The sequence below is a fragment of the Prinia subflava genome, chromosome 8, assembly GCF_021018805.1.
Source record: "Prinia subflava isolate CZ2003 ecotype Zambia chromosome 8, Cam_Psub_1.2, whole genome shotgun sequence".
NCBI classification, from domain to species: domain Eukaryota; kingdom Metazoa; phylum Chordata; class Aves; order Passeriformes; family Cisticolidae; genus Prinia; species Prinia subflava.
The window spans coordinates 36886859-36910133 of record NC_086254.1 but is presented as its reverse complement, the minus strand read 5'-3'; the positions used below and the strand labels follow the sequence as shown (position 1 = coordinate 36910133).

The 23275-nt window shown below is 41.3% G+C and overlaps 1 protein-coding gene across 1 annotated transcript in view; it reads right to left on the bottom strand.

Annotated features, from left to right (window-relative positions):
- Positions 1 to 23275, bottom strand: part of CPNE1 (copine 1) — a 48610-nt gene that overhangs the window by 11829 nt on the left and 13506 nt on the right. Inside the window, 8 exon segments of the mRNA XM_063404806.1 lie at positions 703 to 801; positions 6477 to 6554; positions 6992 to 7075; positions 7704 to 7775; positions 7990 to 8062; positions 8804 to 8985; positions 9482 to 9525; positions 9528 to 9609. Of these exon segments, the coding sequence (XP_063260876.1) occupies positions 703 to 801; positions 6477 to 6554; positions 6992 to 7075; positions 7704 to 7775; positions 7990 to 8062; positions 8804 to 8985; positions 9482 to 9525; positions 9528 to 9609 (714 nt within the window).

Sequence of the window (23275 nt, the reverse complement as noted above, 5' to 3'; positions counted from 1 at the left end):
TGAATTCAGAAGGGCTAGAAAAAAGGCAAGAAGCTTCCACCCACTTTTGGATTATGACCAATCAAGCTGGCTGGCAACTGGAGTAGTCCAGGGTTACGTCCTGTGCGCAAATACATCTGCCTCCATTCAGGTGGGACATCTCCAGGAGAATGAGATGTCGGGTTTTCACAGCAGACAACAAACCAAAAACAGAACCACCAGCATGTGACTCAATTTGCTCTAGACTGGATGACCAAGACAAGTGCCCCTTGGAAGGACTGCTGCTCTCTGTTAGCTGACAAGGTGACCAGAGCACTCAGGAAAGTGACTAGCTCCAGCACAAACATTATCTGAGACAAGTTGTGCTTCTAGACTCATGTTGGTGTTACAGCACCAACATGCACTTCTATTTTCACTTGACTCAGCAGAGGCCAAAGCAAGCTGAACTGCTGGGAAAAGTAGCTCAGCAGACAATAGGGCCAGCAGATAACAGGCTCAAGGGTATTTTCAGAAATAGGAATAGTAACAACCCAAAGAAAACAAAGAAATATAATTCCCATACCAGTTTTTATTCTTTCCAAATGTTGGCTTATTACAAAAACACAGATAAAAATATGCGTGTTTGGAGGCAACAACTAAAAGTGGATGTCTGAGGTCAATATTAGAAAGGGGGTTTGAAAGCTTGAATTCTGAACTAAGTTAGCAGGGGCTGAGGAAGCTCACCAGAGAGCCGGCACCAGATGTCTGCATCTTCACCAGGGTCATTTCCAAAGTGCCTATCAAGTCATGTGAGCCGTCACTGTCACGATCTGCACATTGCACCTGAAAGGAGAAGGAATCAGGCAATAGGCAGACGTCCTGTGTTAGGGAGACTTGGCCATGGCTCACTGCCCCATCTCCTGTCTGACAGCACTGCATTGATGCTGGTGAACTCCCCCATGCCATCAGGATTGGAGATGTTTGCCACATCACTAACTGAAACACAGAAGCAAAGAGACAGCCAGAGTGAATTTCAGGAGAGGAACAGGTTTACTTCCTCACCCATTTAAGTATGCATAATGAAAATTTTAAAAAAAGTCTTTCCCTGGTTTAAATGTAAGAGAATAAATAAATAAATAAAAATTTAAAGGAAACGTTAAAACCCCCCACAGCCCAGATGTGTAAATATGAGGTCATTCAGGACAAGATATGCAACTGGGGTAATGGAAACAAGCAGTTAAAACTTTGTTATCTAAGCTATGCTCTTTTTTTCTGTGCAACAACAGCATCAATTTACAAGGAAATTCTAATTTCAATGGAACGGTACATCTGTCTCTTTCTGCATCTTACACCAACCAAATTATAAATACTTTATTAATAAAGTCATTTTTATATCAGCATGAAGGCTTCAGAATTAGATAAGATGCAAAACATGCAAAAGAGCAATGCATTTACAAATAAAAATATACTAATAACTACGGCTTACAGCAACATGGTGTCATAGCTCTCCACAAAATCACCAGTGAAGAGCATTTCTAACATGTTCAGTGCATACGACTGCAGAACACAAGTAATTCCAGAAGCAGCCAACTAAGGGACAGTTGTAAGCAGCCGCCTTCTCCTCCTCTGAAGCTCACATGCCTCATGCATTCAGGAACTCTCTGAGATCTGCCTTTAGTAATCAAGAAATTGATGTTACTCCAGTATAAACCACAGTGACAGCTCTCTCCTAAGGAAAATGGGACAAGATGAACCCATGGGTAACACCCCAATAAGGATGTCAAATTCAATGGCTAGATATCTGAATTTGACACAGGGTTCTTTAAAGGGTATTCAGATTTACTGGGGATCTTCCACTGGTATCAATGGAAAACCCATACAAACAGCCAGGTGAATTATGGCCTAATGTAGTCACTTAAATGGATCCATCATGGCATTCTTCAGTGTCTTAATGGCGAAAGATACCACAGAGACTGTTTCTCCTTCTCCTCCTGTTGGGAAGGATGAAGTAGAGAGGCCTTGTGAATATGATGGTTTAGATTCTGGGAGTATGAGACCAACAAGTGAGATAGAAATGAAGGCAAGCTTTGAGATGTAAAGTATCAAGCCATCAGCTAGTGAACAATAATGTGCCTAGCTGAGGGCAATCTCCCTTGATTAAACAATACCCTTCTGCTTTCCAAAGGTAATGGGACAGTTCTATTGGCTGTATGTAAATGTTGTGAGATTGGTATCTTGTATTAGATTGTTTGGTCCAACACAGACTATTTAACTCGGAAAGACATTTATTGTACGGTTATCAGAACCTCCTCTTTTCCCTCTCTTTCCCCACTCTCTCCTGGCCTGCTTTAGCCGTGCCTAGCAGCTACAAGCAAGGCCCCTGCACTCACAATACAACATGTGCTCTCACAGCTGTTTTGCTTATAGAGTTACTTTGTCGCAGACTCTGCCATAGCCCAGAAGCTCCTATATCCTCCTCCATCCTTCCCATCCCACTTCTGCTCTTCTCTTCTAGACACTGCACCATGAAGCAACTCCCACTCCTCCTGCCTGTGCTTTACTTGGTTTCTCCCAATAATTCTGATGTTTGTACATCACCCAAAAGCAACTGGATCATGCCAGGGAGGCCTTCTCTTGTGCAGAAGCCAGGGTGCCAGACTCCCAGTGAAGGGTCTCCATTATGCCAGCACACCTGGAGAGCTGCAGAGAATCCAGCAGCTGCCATCTCCACACACCACCTCTCCCCACCTTTCTGCTCCCACTCCCCTCATAGCCATGCCAAGGACCAGTTTTGTTATTAGTTCACAACATGGTATGGCTTAAAACAAACCTCTTTTTACAAGGTTTTTTTCTAAGACTGGCCAAGATTCACTGCAGGCAGCTCATAGAGTGGTATTGCTGCAGACAAAACCCTCCAATACTGCAGGACACTGTACGGAATTATTTATTGATTACTTCTTTGCAAATGAACTGTCCAATACTCACTACAAGCCATGGAATACAGTCTACAAGGAAAAGGCCCTTTTCATCTACAGGAGGAACTTTCAAAATCCACAGAATATTATTTTGCTTTTGTGTATACGCCATGAAACCTGTGAATACCAACACCCACTAATTTCTATTTTGCTACTTCTATTTGCTACATTTGCTATTTCCATTTAAGTAACTATGCGGGTGAGCCACTGCTTTCACTTATTTTTCACAAAACTGTCACAAAGATTAGCTATGTCACAAATATGAGCTGTTCTTAACAGAGAACAAGGAGAATGTCACTCTACATCACAATGAAGAAAGAATTACCATAATACTAGATAGCATTTGATCAAAAGATTTATGTTCACACATATTCAGCATGTAATTCTCATACACAGCTGGCAAAATTGTTGTTTAGGGGATACACCAAAATGGCTGTTTCTGCTGTGCTGAAAGTTTAATTCTCCCTTCACTGACAACTAGTATTTCAAGCAGAATTGCTCCTAGGTACATTTTTGGAAGCCTCAAACAAGAGATTTCAAGGAACAAATTCCAAATGAAAAATAAAGCAGTAGTGCAATATTATATACTTTAGTGTTTTTAGTGAAACTTCTGCCTGTCAGTCTAAACTCCCCTGATTAACTTCCCCAGCCTGTTAAGGACAAGAACAGTTTAATCCTTTTTCACAGCTGCATTGGGAAACTTCACAGATTATTTGCCCATGCATCAAGAATTTTGGTTAAAATGAACTAACAGCAAAAAGCTATCCTTTTGAAGAAGGTCACTCTGAAGTGGATTCCAAAGCACAGAAAGCATCTAGAAAACAAACAAAACGAAGTAACAACACAAATATTTTTGGGCTATAGCAAATATAACCCCTCAAAACAGCACGTGTAACCCATGTCATGTCAGTTCTAACAAATGACAATATGCACCTCTTAGCCACCTCCTCTACATGCTTGCTGCACACTTTTGAACCAAGATGACTTATTTCTGACCTAAGACTGTTGATCCCCACCAATAAGACCTCACAAACACCACTGAAAACACAGCCACCTATCAACAAGCCCAGCACAGCTGTTGGAGGTTGGGATTTTTACTTTTTTTCTTTCTCTAAGGGAATATTTCTCCTATTTGTTGCCTAAGACGTGAGAGTGACAATACTTAAGAGAGACAAAAGATGTGGCCAAGATGGGGAGGAGGGGGCAAGGGCTGTAGCTGGCTGCAGTCTCTTAGCTGGGGAGTGAGCTTGGTAGCTGGGGGAGATTTTCTCTTGCAAAGTGCAGAGATACCAAGACATACCTGGGGGTCAGGGCCTGGGTGCAGCCCTTTCTCGCACTCTCCCTCTTGGGATCAGAGGTCAGATCTTGTGGTTTTGGTGCTGGACTGCTGCTGCCCAGAGGATTCACCACTGTGGAATTTTGTCCTTCACTGCTTCTCCTTACCATGAGTGAAACTCTGTTCATAAGAGCAGCTGAATTGGGACTTTCTCAACACCCCACCTCACTGGGAGAGACCCTCATCAACTGCTTGGGTGCAACAGGGGAAACCCAGGACTCCCTCTCCCTCTCTGGAGGGAGCACCTTGCTGCTGCTTGTGGGAGCCCAGCTGCCACTGACAAGACCATCTGTTTTCTGCTGCGTATTCAGGGTTTTTGCTACTCAACACCCTGGGTCAGCCAGGACCTCATTGCTCCTGTCACAGCTTCAGGTTTTTTTGATACACTTTGTCTGCCACCCAAGGTCTGCTTGCCTCTGCTGTTCCAAGGTTCCTGCTACAGTCCAGCTTGCCACCCAGAGTGGCAGACACCCACTGGAACCTTCTGCTTCCCATGACAAGGAAGCCCCTTTTTCTCTCTCTCCCAACGACTGAGTCACCATTACCGTGTGGAGAGAGGCGGCCGAGCTGGGCCACAGCGCCCCCTGCAGCCGCGGGGGAATCACCGCACCCGCCCTGCCCGGCCGGGAGCCAGCAGCGCCCCTGCCGGCTGTGCCCGGAACTGCACCAAAGGGGAAGGTGCCTGCAGCCAGGGGAAGGCTGGCACTGGGTCTCTCCATCTGTTTGTTGTTTTCTGTTGTTTGCTTTGTTACACACATACACGTAAAGAACTGCTATTCCTTTTCCCATATCTTTGCCTGAAAGCCCTGTAATTTCAAAGTTATAATAATTTGGAGGGAAGGGAGTCATAATTTCCATCCCAGGAAGGTTCCCTTGTCAGATACTTGTCTTTTAAAGGAAGATAACACCTGAACACCTATTTTCAGGTTAATAATCTCAGTAATTCTTAGAAACTGCCATACTGCACAAAAACCAACATTAGCGTGCATGCTTTTTGCTAAATCTCCCATATCAAGCTTTCAGCATGAGATTTCTTCAGAGAAAGGATGAAGCAGTAAAATTCTGCAAATGTAAAGCATTTAGGTGTTAGAAAAGTAGAGAGAAATTATACTTACACAGAACTATCTATGTGTTTAAATGCCTTTAAATTATCAATGCATTGCTTAGAAAAAAAATTAATGTATTACGTTATGGAAGGGGCTGACAGCTGGTCTGTGAGCCTGAGGTGTAAGTTAGCTGAAGAAGAAGCTGATACGATCCATGTGTACCCCTGAAAAGAATTTCTACCAAGGCCATTGACACGGAGACCAAGAAGAAGGAAGAGATAACCACCTGCAGCTGGAAAAGTATTTTTAGAAAAGTTTTGTGAATGCTAGCTGGAAACAGTGGTAGAAACTGCTCTGAACCAATGAACACTGCGTTGATGTATTGTAACCAACGAGTAAGTATAAACTATGTTGAGGAATGTATAAAAGGCAGCCTGCCACCATAATAAAGGGAAGCCTTCTGAACTTCTACTGCCTCCCTCCGTGGGTCGTGATCTCAACAGTGACATTACATTGCTATCAGATTTTCTTTTGCAGAAATATATTAAAAGATTTCGTTGTTCTGCTACACCTCCTCAAGCCAGGGCCACAGAGAATTAGTTATCATATATAAGATCACAGCGGAATGCAATTCTGACTCAAAACTGAAGTTCTACTTGAAAGATAGAAAAAGATTTGGGAAAAGCTTCCAGTCTCATGAATGGATAAATCTGACAGATGCCTCAAAGTCCTCTCTGTGTCAGTATCCCAAGGCACTCAAGTTTGTCCAACATCTGCAAGTTTCTCAGTTAACTTAGAAACAGTACTAGAAAGCCACAATGAAAAAAATCCAAAACAACCAACCACCCAACCAAAAAAGACACCACCACCAAAGTTCAACTTGAAACCCTGACCAGAATAGTGAAAAAAAAATAACAGTTACAATTTTTTCTTATGACTAATCATTGGAAATTATGTCACTTTTGCATTTCCTCACTTCTCAATTTGACAACTCACAATGTTTTAAAACAGACATATAATCACTTATCTGCCACGCTACAATTCTAGAAAGGCAATCTAATAACTTAAATTTGACTAGACAACCTGATAACTCACAGTTAGCATCAACAAAGAATGGATGACATTCCATTGAACAACAAAGAGAATTTCTAAAGGCTGTACCTTGATAGGTTTATTAAAATCTCCACCATAGAAAGTTTGCAAGGGAACACAGTATCAATTTAAGTTGTTCTTGATGATCTTAAAAAAATGACAGCATAATGTCACATAAGGAATACAGCATGCAACACTCTAGGAATGACGACTTGAGGGCCCTTCATGGCAATTTAAGAGCAGCCTCAGCCAGTTCAAGCCTGGCATGTATCACTGGCCAAGCAACAGCTCTCTAGGAAATAAAAGCTTGATGCTTTTAAGTAAAGTTAAATTTTACAGCCAAGCTCAACACCCTTGAAAAGAAGAGAGACTTTCTCCTCACTTGCTGTCCATGGTCAGACTCCCCATTCAGGTAGCTCCATCCAGTCACTAGGCACCAAATAAACAATTTGCTGTAACCATAGTGAACAGAATATCTTTTTACAGAATACTTTCTCTGCAAAACTGGTGCAAAGCGTGACCAGGAGAGGGAGTCTCACTTTTAGTCTGATCAACTCAAGGAAAACGTTGTATGGAAGTTCTACCTCTGATTTGTACACAAGCTGCCATGTTCCAGCATCGCTGTGCTTGTAAAACTCCAGAAATGGATGCAATTTACCTAAGAAATCCTGCACACAAAACCCCTAATATCCAGTCTCCTCTATATTTTACCAAAATGAGTAAAGAATTAACTAACTAGTAGACAATACTTCAAACAAAGAACCAACTCAAGCAAACTACACATTCATTTTCTTTCCTCACTTTTATTTTCCTTTTTAAAACTGCTGCACTCTGTAAGTCATCAGTATTTATCAGCTCCAATTCCAAGACCTCCTCCTCAGACCACTTTTGTCCCGATGAATCACATAATATTGCTAACTGGGAGTTAGGTCACTAAATCCCTGTATTGGCCTTTGGCTTAAAATAACATTGAGCTGAACACCTAAATTTCCACCTTTTCTTCTTTAAAAAAAATACAGAATTAAGTAACTGGTTTGTATTCATATACAGAACATTCCAAAGCCAAAATAATACCTCAAAACCTAAATCTGTCAGTTTCTAGCTTGACATTGTAGAGTTCAACATGCAAATGTATCTCCAATTTACTCAGCTGTAAATAACACAAAAAAGAGTGAGCGTTTGCTCACACATGGATTATGGGCTTAGCTGAATGTCTGCAAACACAGATTCCTGGCCAAAAGGCACAAAATGTAACTACTAGAGAAGCATGAATATATTTTTTTTAAAAATCAATACCTTTTTGTCCAAGTTTTGGGCTTCATTTTCCAAGTACACAACCCTGGTACCCTTAATCTCCTCTGCTGAAATCTGTGCCATGGAAATTGGGGGGGGAGTCATGGAATGTAAACAAGAAATCACGGTTTTGCTTACATTTTGTCCATAAAAGAAACTGTACCTTCGCTTAAATATCTCTCTCCTGTATACATGCAGCATTTGAAGATATACTGACAGGAAACCAGAAAAGCCACTTTATCCCAGACAACATATTGAGTGAGTTTTTTCAAACAAAAACCTTATCTACCTCAATAGTGCCCTCTCCTGCTGGCTTTCCCTGCTTCAATTCCAATGGTCAGGTGAACACTGAGCTGGAGACAGGTTAGAAGACAGATAATAAAAATATCATGTTAAACAAAGAGAAAAGAGTTACTCTTCAGGTGCAAAGTTTTCAAACTCTCATAGAAGTTCTGAAAGGATTTAAATATGTTTTCAACAGTGACAGCCATCAGTTTGTGCTCCAGAACAGTCTGAAAATCACCTTCTCTCACTGTCCAGGAAACAGTGCCCACCAACATGTCTCCAAACTTCACTTTAGCTTCTATTTTTGCTGCCTAACACAAGAGGCATTGTCATCACAAGCAGCCAAAAAGCTACGAAAACTTAAAATACTATTTAATTTATTGAGTCTTTCTTTAATTATATGAATCACACTTTTCTTCTCCTACCTAGCTGTACAAACCCCTTCTCAGGAAATGAACATAGACTCTCAAGGAACCTTATTTCCCCCAATTTACCACCTGATGGTCACTTTGTGCAAAAGAAACTCCATGAGAGCCCTCCAAGCACCATGCTTCCTTACTCCCAGACTGCTTTTAGTACTACAAGTGCCTCCTATGTTAAGCACTTAATTACAAAATGCATGTATTTCTAACCTTTGCTTTGTGATCAACATAATGATTTTTCTAACCACTTTCAATGGTAACACAAATGAACATGTTTAACAGTGTTTTAAAATTTGAATATGTTGAAGCCTTTGACAAAGCAGATTTTCACTTCATTTTTCATAATAAAGCCAACTCTCGCTGCTATTTTGTACATCACTTAACACGTCTATACATACCTTTCCCAGTGTGCACTCAATCCCTCCCAGGAAGTCATCATCATTTAAATCAAAGGACTTGTTATCAATATCATGCACGCTGAATTTCAGCTTCTGCACTTTCTCAAAGTAGTAGTCCACAACCAGTTTCTTGCCGAATTCAGGGTCTTGGCTGTTCTTGATCTTTTCCGTGCAATCTAGCTGCACAAACACAGGAGCAAAGCTGTTGACAATGAGTAAGAAGCCCATATTCTCCCATACAGCTTTTTACCTGCAGCAGGTGAACACAGGCACCAGCAAAGGCTACACACCCTGGACCATGCCTCGTGCTCAGTAAAATACAGGGCTGTTATAAATGCTGACCAATGGCTCACTGAGAAAGGAAATGGCATTGAAAAACACTATTGTATGGGAAAAAATCTGAAAACTAGGGGGAAAAGACTGCTAAAACAATGGAGCGTATGCTTTAGGGCAAGTCATACCCTTACAGGTCTGAGCCTTCTGCTGCAACTCTGAGCAAACAAGTCCCCAATTAAAGAAACCACTGAAGGTTTGAGCGTGGCCAATGGGACTGCCCACCAATCGTAAATCTGAATTAAGCATGTCATGCACCTGCCAGGAAAACCTACGGGATGGAACGGGGGAGACTCGGCGTGTTTACACCCACCGGCAGCGCACGGCTACCAGCCGCTCTTACCTCAGCCCACCGGCCACCGCCCGCGTCCTGCAGCAGGACGCAGAGGGGTCCGACCTGGAGCCCAGGTCCCTGTCGAGGAGGCTCCGGCAGGACACGGACAGCTCCACCCGGGACACGCACGCGGCCATCTGCGGGCAGAGCACAGCGTCAGACGGCCCGGCCCGGACCCCGCGCGCCCCCGGTGAGGCGGAGCGGAGGCACGCGCGGGCGGGGCGGGGCCGCGTCTACCGGCGCTCCGCGACCCCTCCTGCCTCGGGCGAGGCGGGGACGGAGGAGCACGGTACCTCCGCGCAGCTGGGGGCCAACTGCGGCCCGCCTCGCCCCGCCGCCGTCCCTCGGCTCGAGAATTCACCTATTTCTACCGGGCTCTCCCCGCTCCTCCCGCCGCCCCCCCCCCCCCCCGCCGCAGGAGCCCTTCCCTCTGCCTCGGTGCGCGCTGCTGCCTGCCTCAGGTTTCTACAAAGGGACAGGCCTGATGTCCCCTCCCTGGGACAGCCGCTCACAGCCCCGCACAGGGACAGGGACCTCCGGCCCGCCAGCGCCGCAGACACCAGCCCGCGCCGAAGAGTCGCCCCACGCGGTGAAAGCACTGCCAAAGTCCGCCCTGCTCACCCACGGGAGTCACAGAGCCCCCGTGCTTTACCGTACTGGCTTCCAAAACACCGTACCATCATCCCGCAAACGGGATAACTATATTTTATTGTGCATTAAACTGCAGATGCTTCTGTTTGAGGAAGAGCTATAATTCTCAAAATTTAATTAGAAGACAAGCCTTCAAGCATCAAAATATTACAGAGACTGGACAGTTTGAGGACTAGAGCTTCAAATGGGAATATTTCAGAGAAGCTTCTGAGTATGGAAAAAAAGGAAATACTTGCTTTGTCTTTTTAGTACCCAAGTACCCCATAGCTTCCTCATACTTGCAGGATGAATACATTTAACTCGAAGAGATTAGCTTTTATTGTACAACATTTAATCCCTTGGACATCCCAGTTGGCGATCTACCCTGGACAAATATTAACAAAGTCACTTAATACGCCAGTGCATGGCACTCGGGTGGTCCAGTGATGGTGGCAGGACAAAACCAGCACTCAGTAAAAATTATCAAAGCTTTAGGTAAAGGCAAGCACAGTTTAGTTTTCAACTAAGGTCACCATAATCTCTTGGTTTAACACCAGCATATTTTTAAAAACTTGTTTGAAGTAGTCTGGTGGTCAGCTGTTCAAACTACTGGCAGGAGCCACCCATTTTCCACTCAGTCGCCTTCAGCTCCAAGTAAGATTCACAAAGAAACCTCTGACTTCAACCAATATATTTCTCCTAAAATCGGAAGTCACAGGTGTCATGTTTTTTCTTTACCTACACATATTCATTCCACCAGATTAGCTTTCATCTCACACAGACTCACATCTGTGCAAAGAGACAACAGCAAAAATTTGTTTGACACCCACTACTTGACAAGATTAGGACATCCAGTTGGGTTCCTTTGCCAACATTTTGCCTGTTTTCTCTGCTGCAGCAGAGTTCTGTACTAACAGGAAGCACCTTTCTTCCCCACTAGAGCTCAAAGAAATCAGGAGTAAAGTTAACCTCAAAGAAACAGCTCCCCATAAGCTTTAGCATCCCCAGTCAGCAGTGGCTCCTTTCTGGGAGGAAACCACTACTGCAGATCTTAAGGTGCATGCAGAACAAGCCCATACATATGTATTCCACGTTACAAAGACACCAAAAAGGAAGAATTTGAAATAGCAACTGTTAAACCATACAATGAAGCCAGGAGGTGAAGGGATGCAAGTCCTCAAACCCAGTCACCTCTTATCTGCTACCTGAATCTCTTCTCTAGATCAGCAACAATGAAATTATGAAAATACTCCTTTGTTTCAAAGATTTGACTTCCAGTACCCTAACATCCAAAAGGTTGTCTCATCCAATTGTTTTAAATTCAGTAATGGCATGGGATTTCCCTTGAAATACAGCCCAGATGTTCTGCTAGACCACTGGGGGCATTACAAACTACAAGGGATCCTTTCTCACTGTATCCTCTTGCTCCATCAGGAGATCACAGAGCACTCACTGATGCACATGACCACCAAGACACAATAGAGCACAAGCAGGCCGGCTGTTTGGAGTGGCTGAGCAGGAACTGTCCTAACTGGCTGTACAGCCTTCCTCAGCAACTTGGGGATAACAAGAAAGCAGGTTTAACAATTACAGACTGAATCCCTATGAAAAAAAGAGGGAGAGCTCCTTAACAGATTCAGATTTTAAAAAATTACCCTGAAAACACCAGTTTGAAACTCAGCCAGCAATTATTTATCGATTACTGCCTATGGGTGTCCTCAAAGACGTTACACAACCTTCTTTTTACTTCATGGCTACCCAAACACAGTGTATGGTGTTCTCCAGTATCAGTCCATTCCTTGAATAGCAGCAGAAGAAAATCCTGATCATAGCCATCTCAGCAGCAAGAGCAATGAGTAGTTGGTCTGCTAAGACACAGGATCCATTTCAGCCAAGCCTGAAGACCTGCTTAGCCCCCTTACCTGCCTAGGTAAGGAACTTTGCCCAGTTACCCTGCTCAGGCAGTTATTTGAGCAGCACAAATCTCTGGAAATCTGTCTGCATTTGAAAAGCTTAGAAAGATCAAAAGTTTAACATATTTTCATCCCCAAACACAGGCATATTTTAAAAAATAAATAAATAAATAAATAAATGGGAAGAAAAAATAGTGAAGTTCCTCACCAACTAGAAAAACTAGCTCCAACTTGAGTTTTTAATAGGATTTCATTATGATAATATTGGCTCAAATTTTTTCTTTTCCTCCATAAAGTAAGATTTCTGGAATACACTTTCATTTCTCATAGTGAACTGCAGTGATTGCAACTCTCTTTCCATAAAAAAGTGAATAGTTTATGTGAGATATATCAGCTTTCATCTCCACTTCTCTCCAAAGAGTCCCTTTCCTCTGAGAGAAGTGACAATTCCAAAAGTTTTCAAAATGCCAGCAATTAGAACTTGGACTTAGAACCATGCCACACCTAACACAACCCCCCATCCTGTTCCTTTTTCAGCAGGAGATTATGATGCTTTCTCTGTTTTGCACTTCCACACAACACTGCAACATCATCTTGGCTTTTCATTACTCTAGGCTGCCCAGCTGGCACATGCCAGCTCACTGCAAGGGGCAGGCACTACAGCATTACCCACAGCTGACGCTGTCGGAGCAGTAATACTTCACCACTTACCAGTGCTGTACAATAGACACATGATCAGAGAACCATCTTCTAGTGGCTACTAAGCTCAAACAGTGCACAAAGGCTCAGCTCCCAGGCTAAGGATACAGTTTCCTGCAATTACACTGAAGAAACCTGGGGTTTTATTATTTTTATTAACAGCCTTCCTTTTTTTCCTCAGCATGCATTCAAGAACACCAATTGTATTCAGCTCGCAGACTGGAATCGACACTTCAAAACCACATTTCATGTTGTTTCACTGAATTTTCATAGAGCATACTTATTTGTATCCATTCATACACACAAAATAAACTTAGTTTTTAGACTTGTGACAGTATTCATAATGACAGAATATTATTTACATTTGTTGCAACACAAATTTTTCCAACAGTTTCAGAAATTTTAAAATGCACTGTTTTCCTATTTCCCCCTCAACAACCACCGTTGATAATTAATATTGATGTCTATTATTTGAACCTTCTGGTTTACAGAAGACAGTAGATATTTCCAAAGCAAAACCAGCAGCTCAAGCAAACTACTTTCCACAGTGTTATCACATTTCATTTATAAGGAATTTATTATACATTGATCCTCATCAGCTTGCAATAATGACAGTTTAACAACCTCCCACTGCCACTAGTACATTCCAGCACAGTCTGGAAGTCTCAAAACTAATCTAGCCACAGAAATTCAGATTACCAAGTGAAAATGAACTCCAAAAGCAGTAATAAATTCAAACTCTTTAAAATACAGAAAACAGCTACTGGGTACATCCTATTATAGTGGTTTCAAACAAAAAGGCAACATAAGCAAGCCACCAGGTAAGTACTGTTGCTTGAAATAGTTTATAAAATACAGCAGAGGTTGTGCTACACTCCCACGATCAACGATCATATGGACAATAGCCACAAATATCTTATCCACGGCACCCACAACCTGGAGATCTTACTAGTGAGAGGCATCACCTGTGAAGTTTAATCTTGAGCCAAATTCTGTACATTCCCTCAAGGGAACAGTTTCCAACACAGCTTCACGTGATCCATCAGGTACCTCTGTTTTTTGCTCTTATTTAGAATTGCACATGATATAACACCACATTTTGAAGGGAAAAAAAAAAAAGGACTTCACCCATGTTATCCTACCAACACTAGAGCAAAATACTATCCATAGAAATCTGCAAGATCCCAAGATGCGCTTCTCTGCGCATGCTGCAGAGAAGTCTTTCACTGCCAAACCAGATGTCATTCCCACTTGCTCAAGTGAAACACAGAATAGCGCCATACTAGGTACACATTAAGAAGAGCTCAGATGACCAAATTGAGGTCCAGTTTAAAAAGTCAAAATCATTTTTACTATGCATACCAGCTTTTCCCTGTACAGATGATAATAAACTCCAACAGTTGTACAATACATATGAAAAGATAAATCTCAACTTTTCAACAGAGCTCTTCTACACTGAAATGAAGCACAGCAGTGAAGAAGTTGGTCCTAAACAATCAAACCAAGATGTAAAATAAAAAGCTGCTTTCTAAGAAAATCACATAGGACATTTATGCTACACACTCAGAAGAATAGGCAACTACCTGCTACTTTCTAGAGTTTCACACAAGCATTTCAGAACTTCCAACGGTTTTCACATTTCTGCAGAAAAAGCAACTTCCTTCCACACAGAACAGAACACTTTCCAACATAAAGAAAATCAACACATTGACAGGTCCATAATATTAAATTTATTATTCCTCCTCCTAAGTGATTGAGCTTAACCAAAGCTTAAAGCAAGTCAATTGTAAGAGAAGAAAGCACTGTATACTCATGGTTGAAGAAAACTCCACACCAAGAGAGACTGAAGGCTTTAACTGTCCCAGTTCAGAGCTTTGGAAGGTGTTGCATTTCCCCAAAATGGGTGCCTGAAACATAAAAAAACTCCTCTTATCCCTCCTGTATGAGTGTCACCATTTAGTCAACTAAGGATCAAGTGCTGGACACTCTAAGGTGGAAATTATTGAATTACATAGTTTGTTTTATACACTTCCATCCCTCAGTAAGCCTGAAGGCCAGGGGCTCCTCTTCAGGCTGGGAGGATGAGTTGAAGACAGTGAGCACTGGGCAAGAGGGGCATTGTGATCACCCCAGCATGGCAGCTCATAGAACCCCCAGTCACCCAGATGACAAGAAAAATCTAGTAACTTCATGGCATCAAACACCATCAGCAGGTATTTTTAGCAGTGCCTATGGAGGTGGTACCTTCTTGAGAGAAAATGGTAGCACCATCACTGCATACACCTTTGTGGGTCAGCCTGGTTTTGCTGCTCCGCAAAAAATGAAATATAAGCAAGGATTCAGTCCAAGAAAACCTGCAAGTTTTTGTATTTAATCACAGTAATTCTCATTATATACTGTACAAAATACCCAACCAGCTTATTTTTTCCGTGTACACCAAATTTTACTCATTAATTTAGCACCTTGTTTAACTCAAACTTGAGGTTTTAATGCATATGCTCCAGGACGGCTGATCTCTAAAGAATTTGCTCTGGACTGGACTGGCCATAACTCCTGCCTTACAGTCTCCTTACAACCCCAGCACAAATGTCAACAATGGCAGCAGGATGACCCTACTGCAATTTTCATAATCTTGGCCTTTTGCCATCCAACAACTCAAGAAATTAACCCAACACATGTAACAGAGCATCTCTGTTAATTAATCTTGCACTTAGCAAAAACCTGTCCCCTCCCCCTTGTTTCTTACTTAGTTTAATGCCACATATTTCAGTTATTACCCAACTTTCTTCAAAGATCCTTCTCTCTTTTTCTGCTGTGACCCTCAAATATGCAGACCAGCAGAAGCAATGCTTTCTCTTATTATTAGTTCAATTTTGAGGGAGCAGCCTGTTCCATTTTGGGTTTTGATATTATGAAGCTGATCCTAGTGCTGAGATCAGGATGACTTTCTGAATGTGTTATCAGAATAAAAGTTATAATCTGATCCTTCTTTCCTGAACACCATCAGGCTCTAAAAGAAATCATATACTAGGTTTGTAACACCAGATGCACTAAAATGCATCTTTATTTTAAACTGAGATTAAGGAAGTCTAATGAGAAGGACCACACTCCACAAATTATTAGTCAATAAAGGCCTTTTCCAGCACTCCAGCTCTTCCATGAGCCACAGAGCCTCATCCCACAAACCTAGATCTTCTGCAGAAAATATAAATGGCTGCATTTTTTTTTATAATTTCATTATTTCTGGCAGTTTGCAGTGGGGATGTAAGTGCATTAAGCATCACTATTGCTACAGGCAGGGAATAAATCACTGTTCTCCACACTGTATTCGAAGCTGTTGCCATACATAAAAGGAGTTAATTAACTGCTATTACAAATTTCACATATAACCTGAAACAAAAGACATCTCCTGTTATAAAAGAAAAAGAATGAGTGAATACTATGAAGAACAACTTTCTAAACAAACAGCTGTCAGCTTGATTCAGTCCTGGTAAAGAGTGCCCATGGTTCATCAGGGTTCATCAGCCAGCCTTAATTCCAGGGATGAGAGCTCCCAGGGAGGACAGACATATTTCCTCCAGGGTGATGCAGAGCCTGTGCTAATGCTGAAACTCTGAGCCATAACCAAGGGTAAGACCCCCAGCCCAGTCCCTGAGCTCAGAACTGGACTTCAGGCCTCATCAAACACTTTACTGACCACTGGGCACCTATGGGCCTGCTGAATACAAAAGAAGGTGCAACCTGGCTCCATTTACTGAGTTGTCTCCACATGAACCCTGAAGCTCCAGTATCATCACAAAAATGAGGGCGTGAGAAGGGTCGTGTGTCCAAAGTCAGACAATGGGTACAAGCTCTGACAACCCAACCTCCCAAAAAGCTCTTGGAAACTGACAGAGGTAGCAAAGCTCCCATTTATAACAACAAAAATAACAACCTTAGAACAATTTTTTAAAAAGCAACAAATAAAAAAAACCTGAAACAAAGCATAACAATCACAAATGGGATGGTGGTTTTGGTAATTTCCAGTTGAAAATGCAAAGAAGAACTTCAATCAGTTCACCTTCTTTACTGCAGCTTCCCCCCACCCAAGAGCCAAGTCACAACTCTGGGGAAAAAGCACCTTCTCCAAATTCACCTTTCCGTCTGTACAATGTTCACTGCTAGCTTGTACACCACCAATATACCCCTTAATCATGAGCAATAAACTCAAAGAAATGCTCATGCATGGCTTCACTATAGATATAGTCTCCACTTTTCTGAGAAATAAGAAACTGATAGGTCAACACTGAAACTACTTAGAACTATGGAACATATCAAATTACAAGGTGCTTCAAATTAACATCTGGACTTAAACAAAACCTATTACTAAACCAAACTCTTCCTGCAAGGAAAACATATTTCAAACTTCTTCATAGCATTTAATAGCAGAATATCAAAACCTACTTCCCCAAAAAACTAACTTAACACAGGCTGAGGCTTTGGAGTCAGTCACTGGACTTATACTGCAGTAGTAACTGCAATCCTAAAAAGTGTTCACTGACTGCTCCCACCAAGTAAGATTTTTTCTCCCATTCCTTTCATATTTATTCAGCTGCTTTTTCTTTCCCCTCACCGGGATTCTCAAGGATTTATTACTGAAACCTGAAGAACAACTTAATTGAAAAACATAATTAACATCTCAACCACACAGAGCTTTGTAACAACCCCAAACATGTATTTTACATTGCAAATCATCTCTGCCTTTCTCCAGTAAGGTCTTGTTCTTTCCCTTAAAGTCCAGCTATTTCTACTTCAGGCCTAAGCATTCTGTCCCGTCCCCCAGGTAAATCCAGCTGACTATCACTTATTCTTCCATTTTTCCACCCAAATTCCTTAAGCTGAAGTCAAAGACTACATACATCATATTCCTCTTCAAAGACTACACCATATACCTCTTCTTTCATTCTTTAACTACACTGCAGTTTCACCAGCAAGAACCTCCACACATCACATCTTACATACACCCATAATTTTTGAAGCGATTCCTCAGCATTCATTCTGCTTTCCCCTTCATGACGTCTACCCTTCCCAAACTCTGGAAATCTAAACTATAGTACTACTATCCTGTAATTATACTACATAAATATCATTTTACCCATTCCTCCAAAACTAGGCATGGTGACTTCAAGGTAGAAAGTCACTAAGTCCATCTATCTAGACTAGTCCGTACTGTGTGAACAGAATGAGTTCAAAAAAATACAAATTTGTTTTAAATACAAATATGCCTGCAATACATTTTACTGATCTTTGCTATTTTATCAAATTCACATGAAGAACTTTGGTGGCCACATTGTACCAACAGCTACTTAATCAATGAAAAGCTTGTCATACCTTCTTGTTTTTATTGCACTTGTTGAATCATCACCAGAAAAGACTGAAATACTACAGAGGAGTTCTTAACACTACTCTCAGTTGCCCTGCAGTTATTATGGCACAGTGGCAACTCTTGCCTAAAAAATTAGTAAGGACATAAAGCAGAAGTCACTTTTCAATTTCTCCCACTTTAAGAACCATGTTACCCCTTCATATTATATAAGTCAGGTTTTCTTCTTTATTGACTCAAATATTGAATCTAGCTCATGAACTATGATCCAGAAAAAATCCCCAACCTTAATATTAGTTCTGCAGTACTCCCAGGAAATTAATTTCTTTGACTTATTCATTCCAAGTTCAGCCTAATTGCCAACACTCTTTCAGTTCTTTCTGCTTTTGAGTGTATGCTTCCTTTTAACAGAGATTCACTCTGATACCACTTTTCTGTCACTAATTATTACCACCCATAGTACAAACATCTTAACTTCTCCATCCTAATCTGTTAGCCCATCCAGACTAACAACAGAATAATTTAAAGGCCACAAACACCGAACAGATCTCATGATCCCTTTTCTGTTTGGTTCCAGATCCAAATTCTCTTGCCAGTGCACCTCCATAAAAGCACAAACCTATTGCAACAGTGGGTTCAGGCCACTCCCTGCGCGTCAGAGACAAGTGGGCCAAAATGATCATACAATCTTCCTGCATTAAGGGCAAAGAGATTACACAAATGCAGGCAGATAGCTATTTCCTCAAGTACTCTTCCACGTCTGCTATCCACAGTATACACACTGTAATAGTTTCCGTTCTATACCCTGAAGAAGTCTTTGTCATCAAGTCTGAATTTGCTAAAAAGGTGTTCCACACCCTTGAGAAAACACATCTCTACAACCCAAGAACCTAAAAAGCCCTACAACTCCCACCAGGGACCCTGTTTCTTTTCTCAAAGTGAAACGAATAGGTTCAATATACTTTTAAGAAACATGACTGAACTGAGGCAGACAGAATTCTACAAGCAAAAACCTCTCTGATGAAAAACCTAGAGTAAATTTAACAGCTACAAAAGAATGAAATAAATTGCATTCACTCTAAGCAGAGAGACTGAGTTACCACCATTAGGTGGAACCTTTAAACAAACTGCAGAGCACTACCTGTCTCAACCAAGAATCAGTCAGGACAAACATGAGACTGACTCAGCATCACAGTCATTTGTCCGCAACAGATTCAGAGCTTTTATGTGAACCTAATGCAGTAGCACAGGGATTTGGAAAGCACAGAAAGATTAAAACAGTATCTCTGAGCTGCCCTAAAAAAAATTCAAAAAACAGGTTCTTCCTACCTAAACTATTTCTTCAAACCTAAACAAGACAGAGGAGGTTATACTACATCGCCACACCGTGGCTGGCACAGAACTCAGTTACTGGCATTCTTCTCACCTTTCATAAAAAAATTAAGTGATCCTATGGTTACATTCATTCCAGTCACTGCACTGAAATAGCTGGTATTTTATAGATACATTACCTGCAGATTAGTTAAAATTCATACTACATTCACTTATTATTTCATTTAAAACTAAGCATTTTAGGTTTCAGAAAACTTACTATTGTTTCTGCTTGAAGCTGTTTTTACAGACCTAACTAATGACAAAATTTAATATAAAAAGTAAAACAAGCTATCACACAGAAGGAAAAGACTACAACGTCTTCTGTTCCTGGAGACATTAAAGTAGCCAAAAACTGCCTACTCATTCAAAGTTGCAGCATGATACAGTGCTTGCACTGCAAGAAGAAATGCCCTTTCAGTTATTGTCTTAAAACTAGTGTCAGTTATCCAAAGGGAGGGCTAAGTGTCTAGATGACAAAAAAAGGCCTTCAAAAAATTCAGGACATTCGTGCAGTAGGTCATGGTGTTGTGCATGTAATTTTCCACATACACTTGAAAGGCTTTTTTAAGAGATGCATCCAGTTAAAACATACACACTGACTTAAGTGATAACAACTACAGCTACCTTTAGAAAAACTTTAAAAATACTCACCATCAAAAACTATTCTGATTTGCAATCTAAGAAAACATAACACTCAGGTTAAACTATTTCACAGCAACTCTTAAATCAATTACCTATCTCATACATTCTATCACAACAGCTGAATTTACATTTCAGATCAGTTTAAGAACGTAAGTATTTAGTCACTGGTTTATTGTGCTCCTTTTCACACAAACTCAGTGCTGAAGTTTCTGAACCCATGTACATTCTTCATTAGATTAGGACAGCACTTCATTGTTTTCACTGTAGCTAAAGCATGACAATTTGGCCTCAACCTTTCAATTTCTCCCCTAATGCCCCATCTCCGATGATAAAGCTGAAGTTCCTTCAAAGTGAGGAGGAAAACATTCTGCCACTGGTATACCAGTTTACTGGGAGACAAATTAACTATACCACCACCACTCCGCACACCTTTCTCCCAAAAGCACTCAAGTCCATATCTGAAGAGAGTTCTGAGTGCTATTAAAAACACTCTTATGTATTCATATAAGACTGGAGCTGCAACACAGAAAACTGGCTCTGCAGCAATGCTGGAATGTAGTGGGGGAACCCTAGGCAGATGAATTTGTGATATTTAATAACTCTGCCTCCCCTTCTCAAGGAACGGGGTTTCCCATACATTCAGTCAGTGAACTGCCAGTGTCTAATGTTACTTTAATTAGCCTCTTCACTTTTACAGCTGGTTGCACTAGTGTTGCTCAAACACACATGGTTTATAAATTCTGCCCTTGTATTTGAAACATTTGCCCAATAATGAAAAAGTATTGGCAACTATCGTTTCCACTTCGGAGTTGAGCTTCCTGTTCAAACAAGCAAGGGCTTTCCACAATCCATATCCATCCTCCCAGAACAAGTAGCAATGCTTTAGTTATACTGCTGAAAACAAGTTTCATAAAAAGCTCATTGAGAAGCAAATTCTGGCAAATGCCACTACAGCAAGGTCACTAAACAAATGGGTGCTACACAGAGGCTTGAGAGATCCTATAAATTTCATCATAGAAGGCACTCAACCAAAATTACCTAAAAGGAATTCTTGAAATAGTTAAGGTTCTGACTATATCACTGTTTTCCTCCCCAAATCTGCCTAAGTGACTAGAAAGCATTTCTAAGCCTTCTACTGTCACATAGAGCAGTGCTACATTCACATACTCACATTCAATGTAAAACAGTTGACATCAAACAATTTGTTCCAAACTCTGAAATTGCTACCTGGAAGTTCCACCTTCCATCAGATGGTCAGAAATCAGAGCCATACAATCCAACCGATTCCTTGTTTAACAATACTGTAAAGTACAACACAGAGTTCAAAGTCACCAGCCTTCCTGAAGTACTGACCAGCTCAAAATGCCAGCTATGCCTGAGACAGTTTTAGGCAGGATTAATTCCTATTTTCCCTGTGCAAGCTTTACAAGTCTTTACCTTTTGGTTTTAAACTTTACAGGGAAATTAACACTCCTGTGTACTGTGCACCATAAGGGCAATCTCCACTCCAGGCCCCAAAGTCTTTCCTAGCTATGATCTATGATCAACCAGATATAATTCACTGTTGATTCACAGTGAAAGAACTCAAAAGTTGAGGAAAATGGTGAAGCTGGTGTGAGAATAGCAAATACAGAGTTACAAACTGATTTTGTAGAACTCGGCCTCATGCTAAAAGAAAACACATTCCTGTTTCTGAAAGCTTACCTAAATATATTTGGAAAGCAACTAGTAAGACCATTTGAATCTCAGACTGTAGACACGAGAACACACAACAAAGATAGCCACAACGGAGTAAGATTTGCCTCTGCAGCAGCAGTAAAGGAACTCAGGTAGAACTAATCTGGCTAATTCTCTCTGAAGGTGCCATGCTGTAAATACACAAACAAACCCAGAACGGTAATAAAGGAATCAACACAGAAGTGAATACCAGCAAGTGAAAGGAGTCACAGCCAAACCATCTGACAGGTTCAGGCTGGAGCTACCAAAAAGGAACTTTTAGGGCTGCTTTTTTTCCGTTTGGTGTTTATAGCCAGGAGTAACAAGCATCCAGGTCAGGGCGGTGGGAAACGCTCCCTGCACAAACAACACTCAAATGTTCCACACAGTAACAAAGAAAATTACTAACGAAGCTAAAACTCCAAGAAAATTACTAACATCATCTGTATAGAAAACTAGCCATAGTTAGACCTACCTGATCGTGAGACAGGGAAAGAGAGGTGGATTTCAGTACAGAGCCACAAATCAATGTGTGTACAACCAAGAGGTTTTCATTCCATGGAAAATCCAGACTGTGGAAAAAACAAATCTTTGAACTGCTATCACATTCTCACTACCAAAAACAGATAGAAAGAGAACACTTTGAGGTTACTCTTCCTGCAGAAGCATTAAAAAGCTTTCCTTCCTCTCCCTCAATACACAAACTCTAGCTCAGTCTTCCCAAAGCCACAAAAAAAAAAAAAAAAAAAATACAGCCACAGAGCAGCAAGAAGCATCAGCAAACCTGGAAAAGAGCAAAGACGACCAAATGTATTTGGCAACTCTGCCTCCAGGCCAAAGCAGAGTTTAGAAAAAACAGCAATTCCAAATTAAATGTTTCCTAATATCTCCAGTTTCAAAACTGTTTCTTTCCAACCAATTAGCAAATATAGCAATTAGTTGTTCTCTTGCACTGGAGTCCATATTAAACAAGGAATTACAATCCTTTGTTTCAGGGTCTAAACCATGTTTCTGAAAAATGAACCTAAACCTATTGCTCTCCAGCAGTGGTCCGTTGGCCAACCAGAGGTTTTAAATGGTCCATAATACATTGTAGTTTCAGTTTTGCAGATCAGAAGGACAACACAGTTCAGTGCTGCTGAACAATCTGCTGAGGGCCAACAGCATTTGCTACAAGACGCAGCAACTTTGGAACCACCACAGCAGAAGACTGAGGAGAAACGAAATAAAGAAACCACAATCATTATTTAAATTTAATGCACCACTGCTGGGGCAGAAAACTGGAAACATAGTCTTTTGTAGAGCCTACAGTCTTTAGTGCTCCAAAACACTCTCAGCAAAACAAGCTGCTGATTTCACCGAGTATAGGTAATGACTTTGGGGACAGCATGAGCAATGTGGAATGGAGCAGCGCATGTATTTTTTAAAAGGCATCAACGTCATCTGGTACACAACTACAGTCCTCAT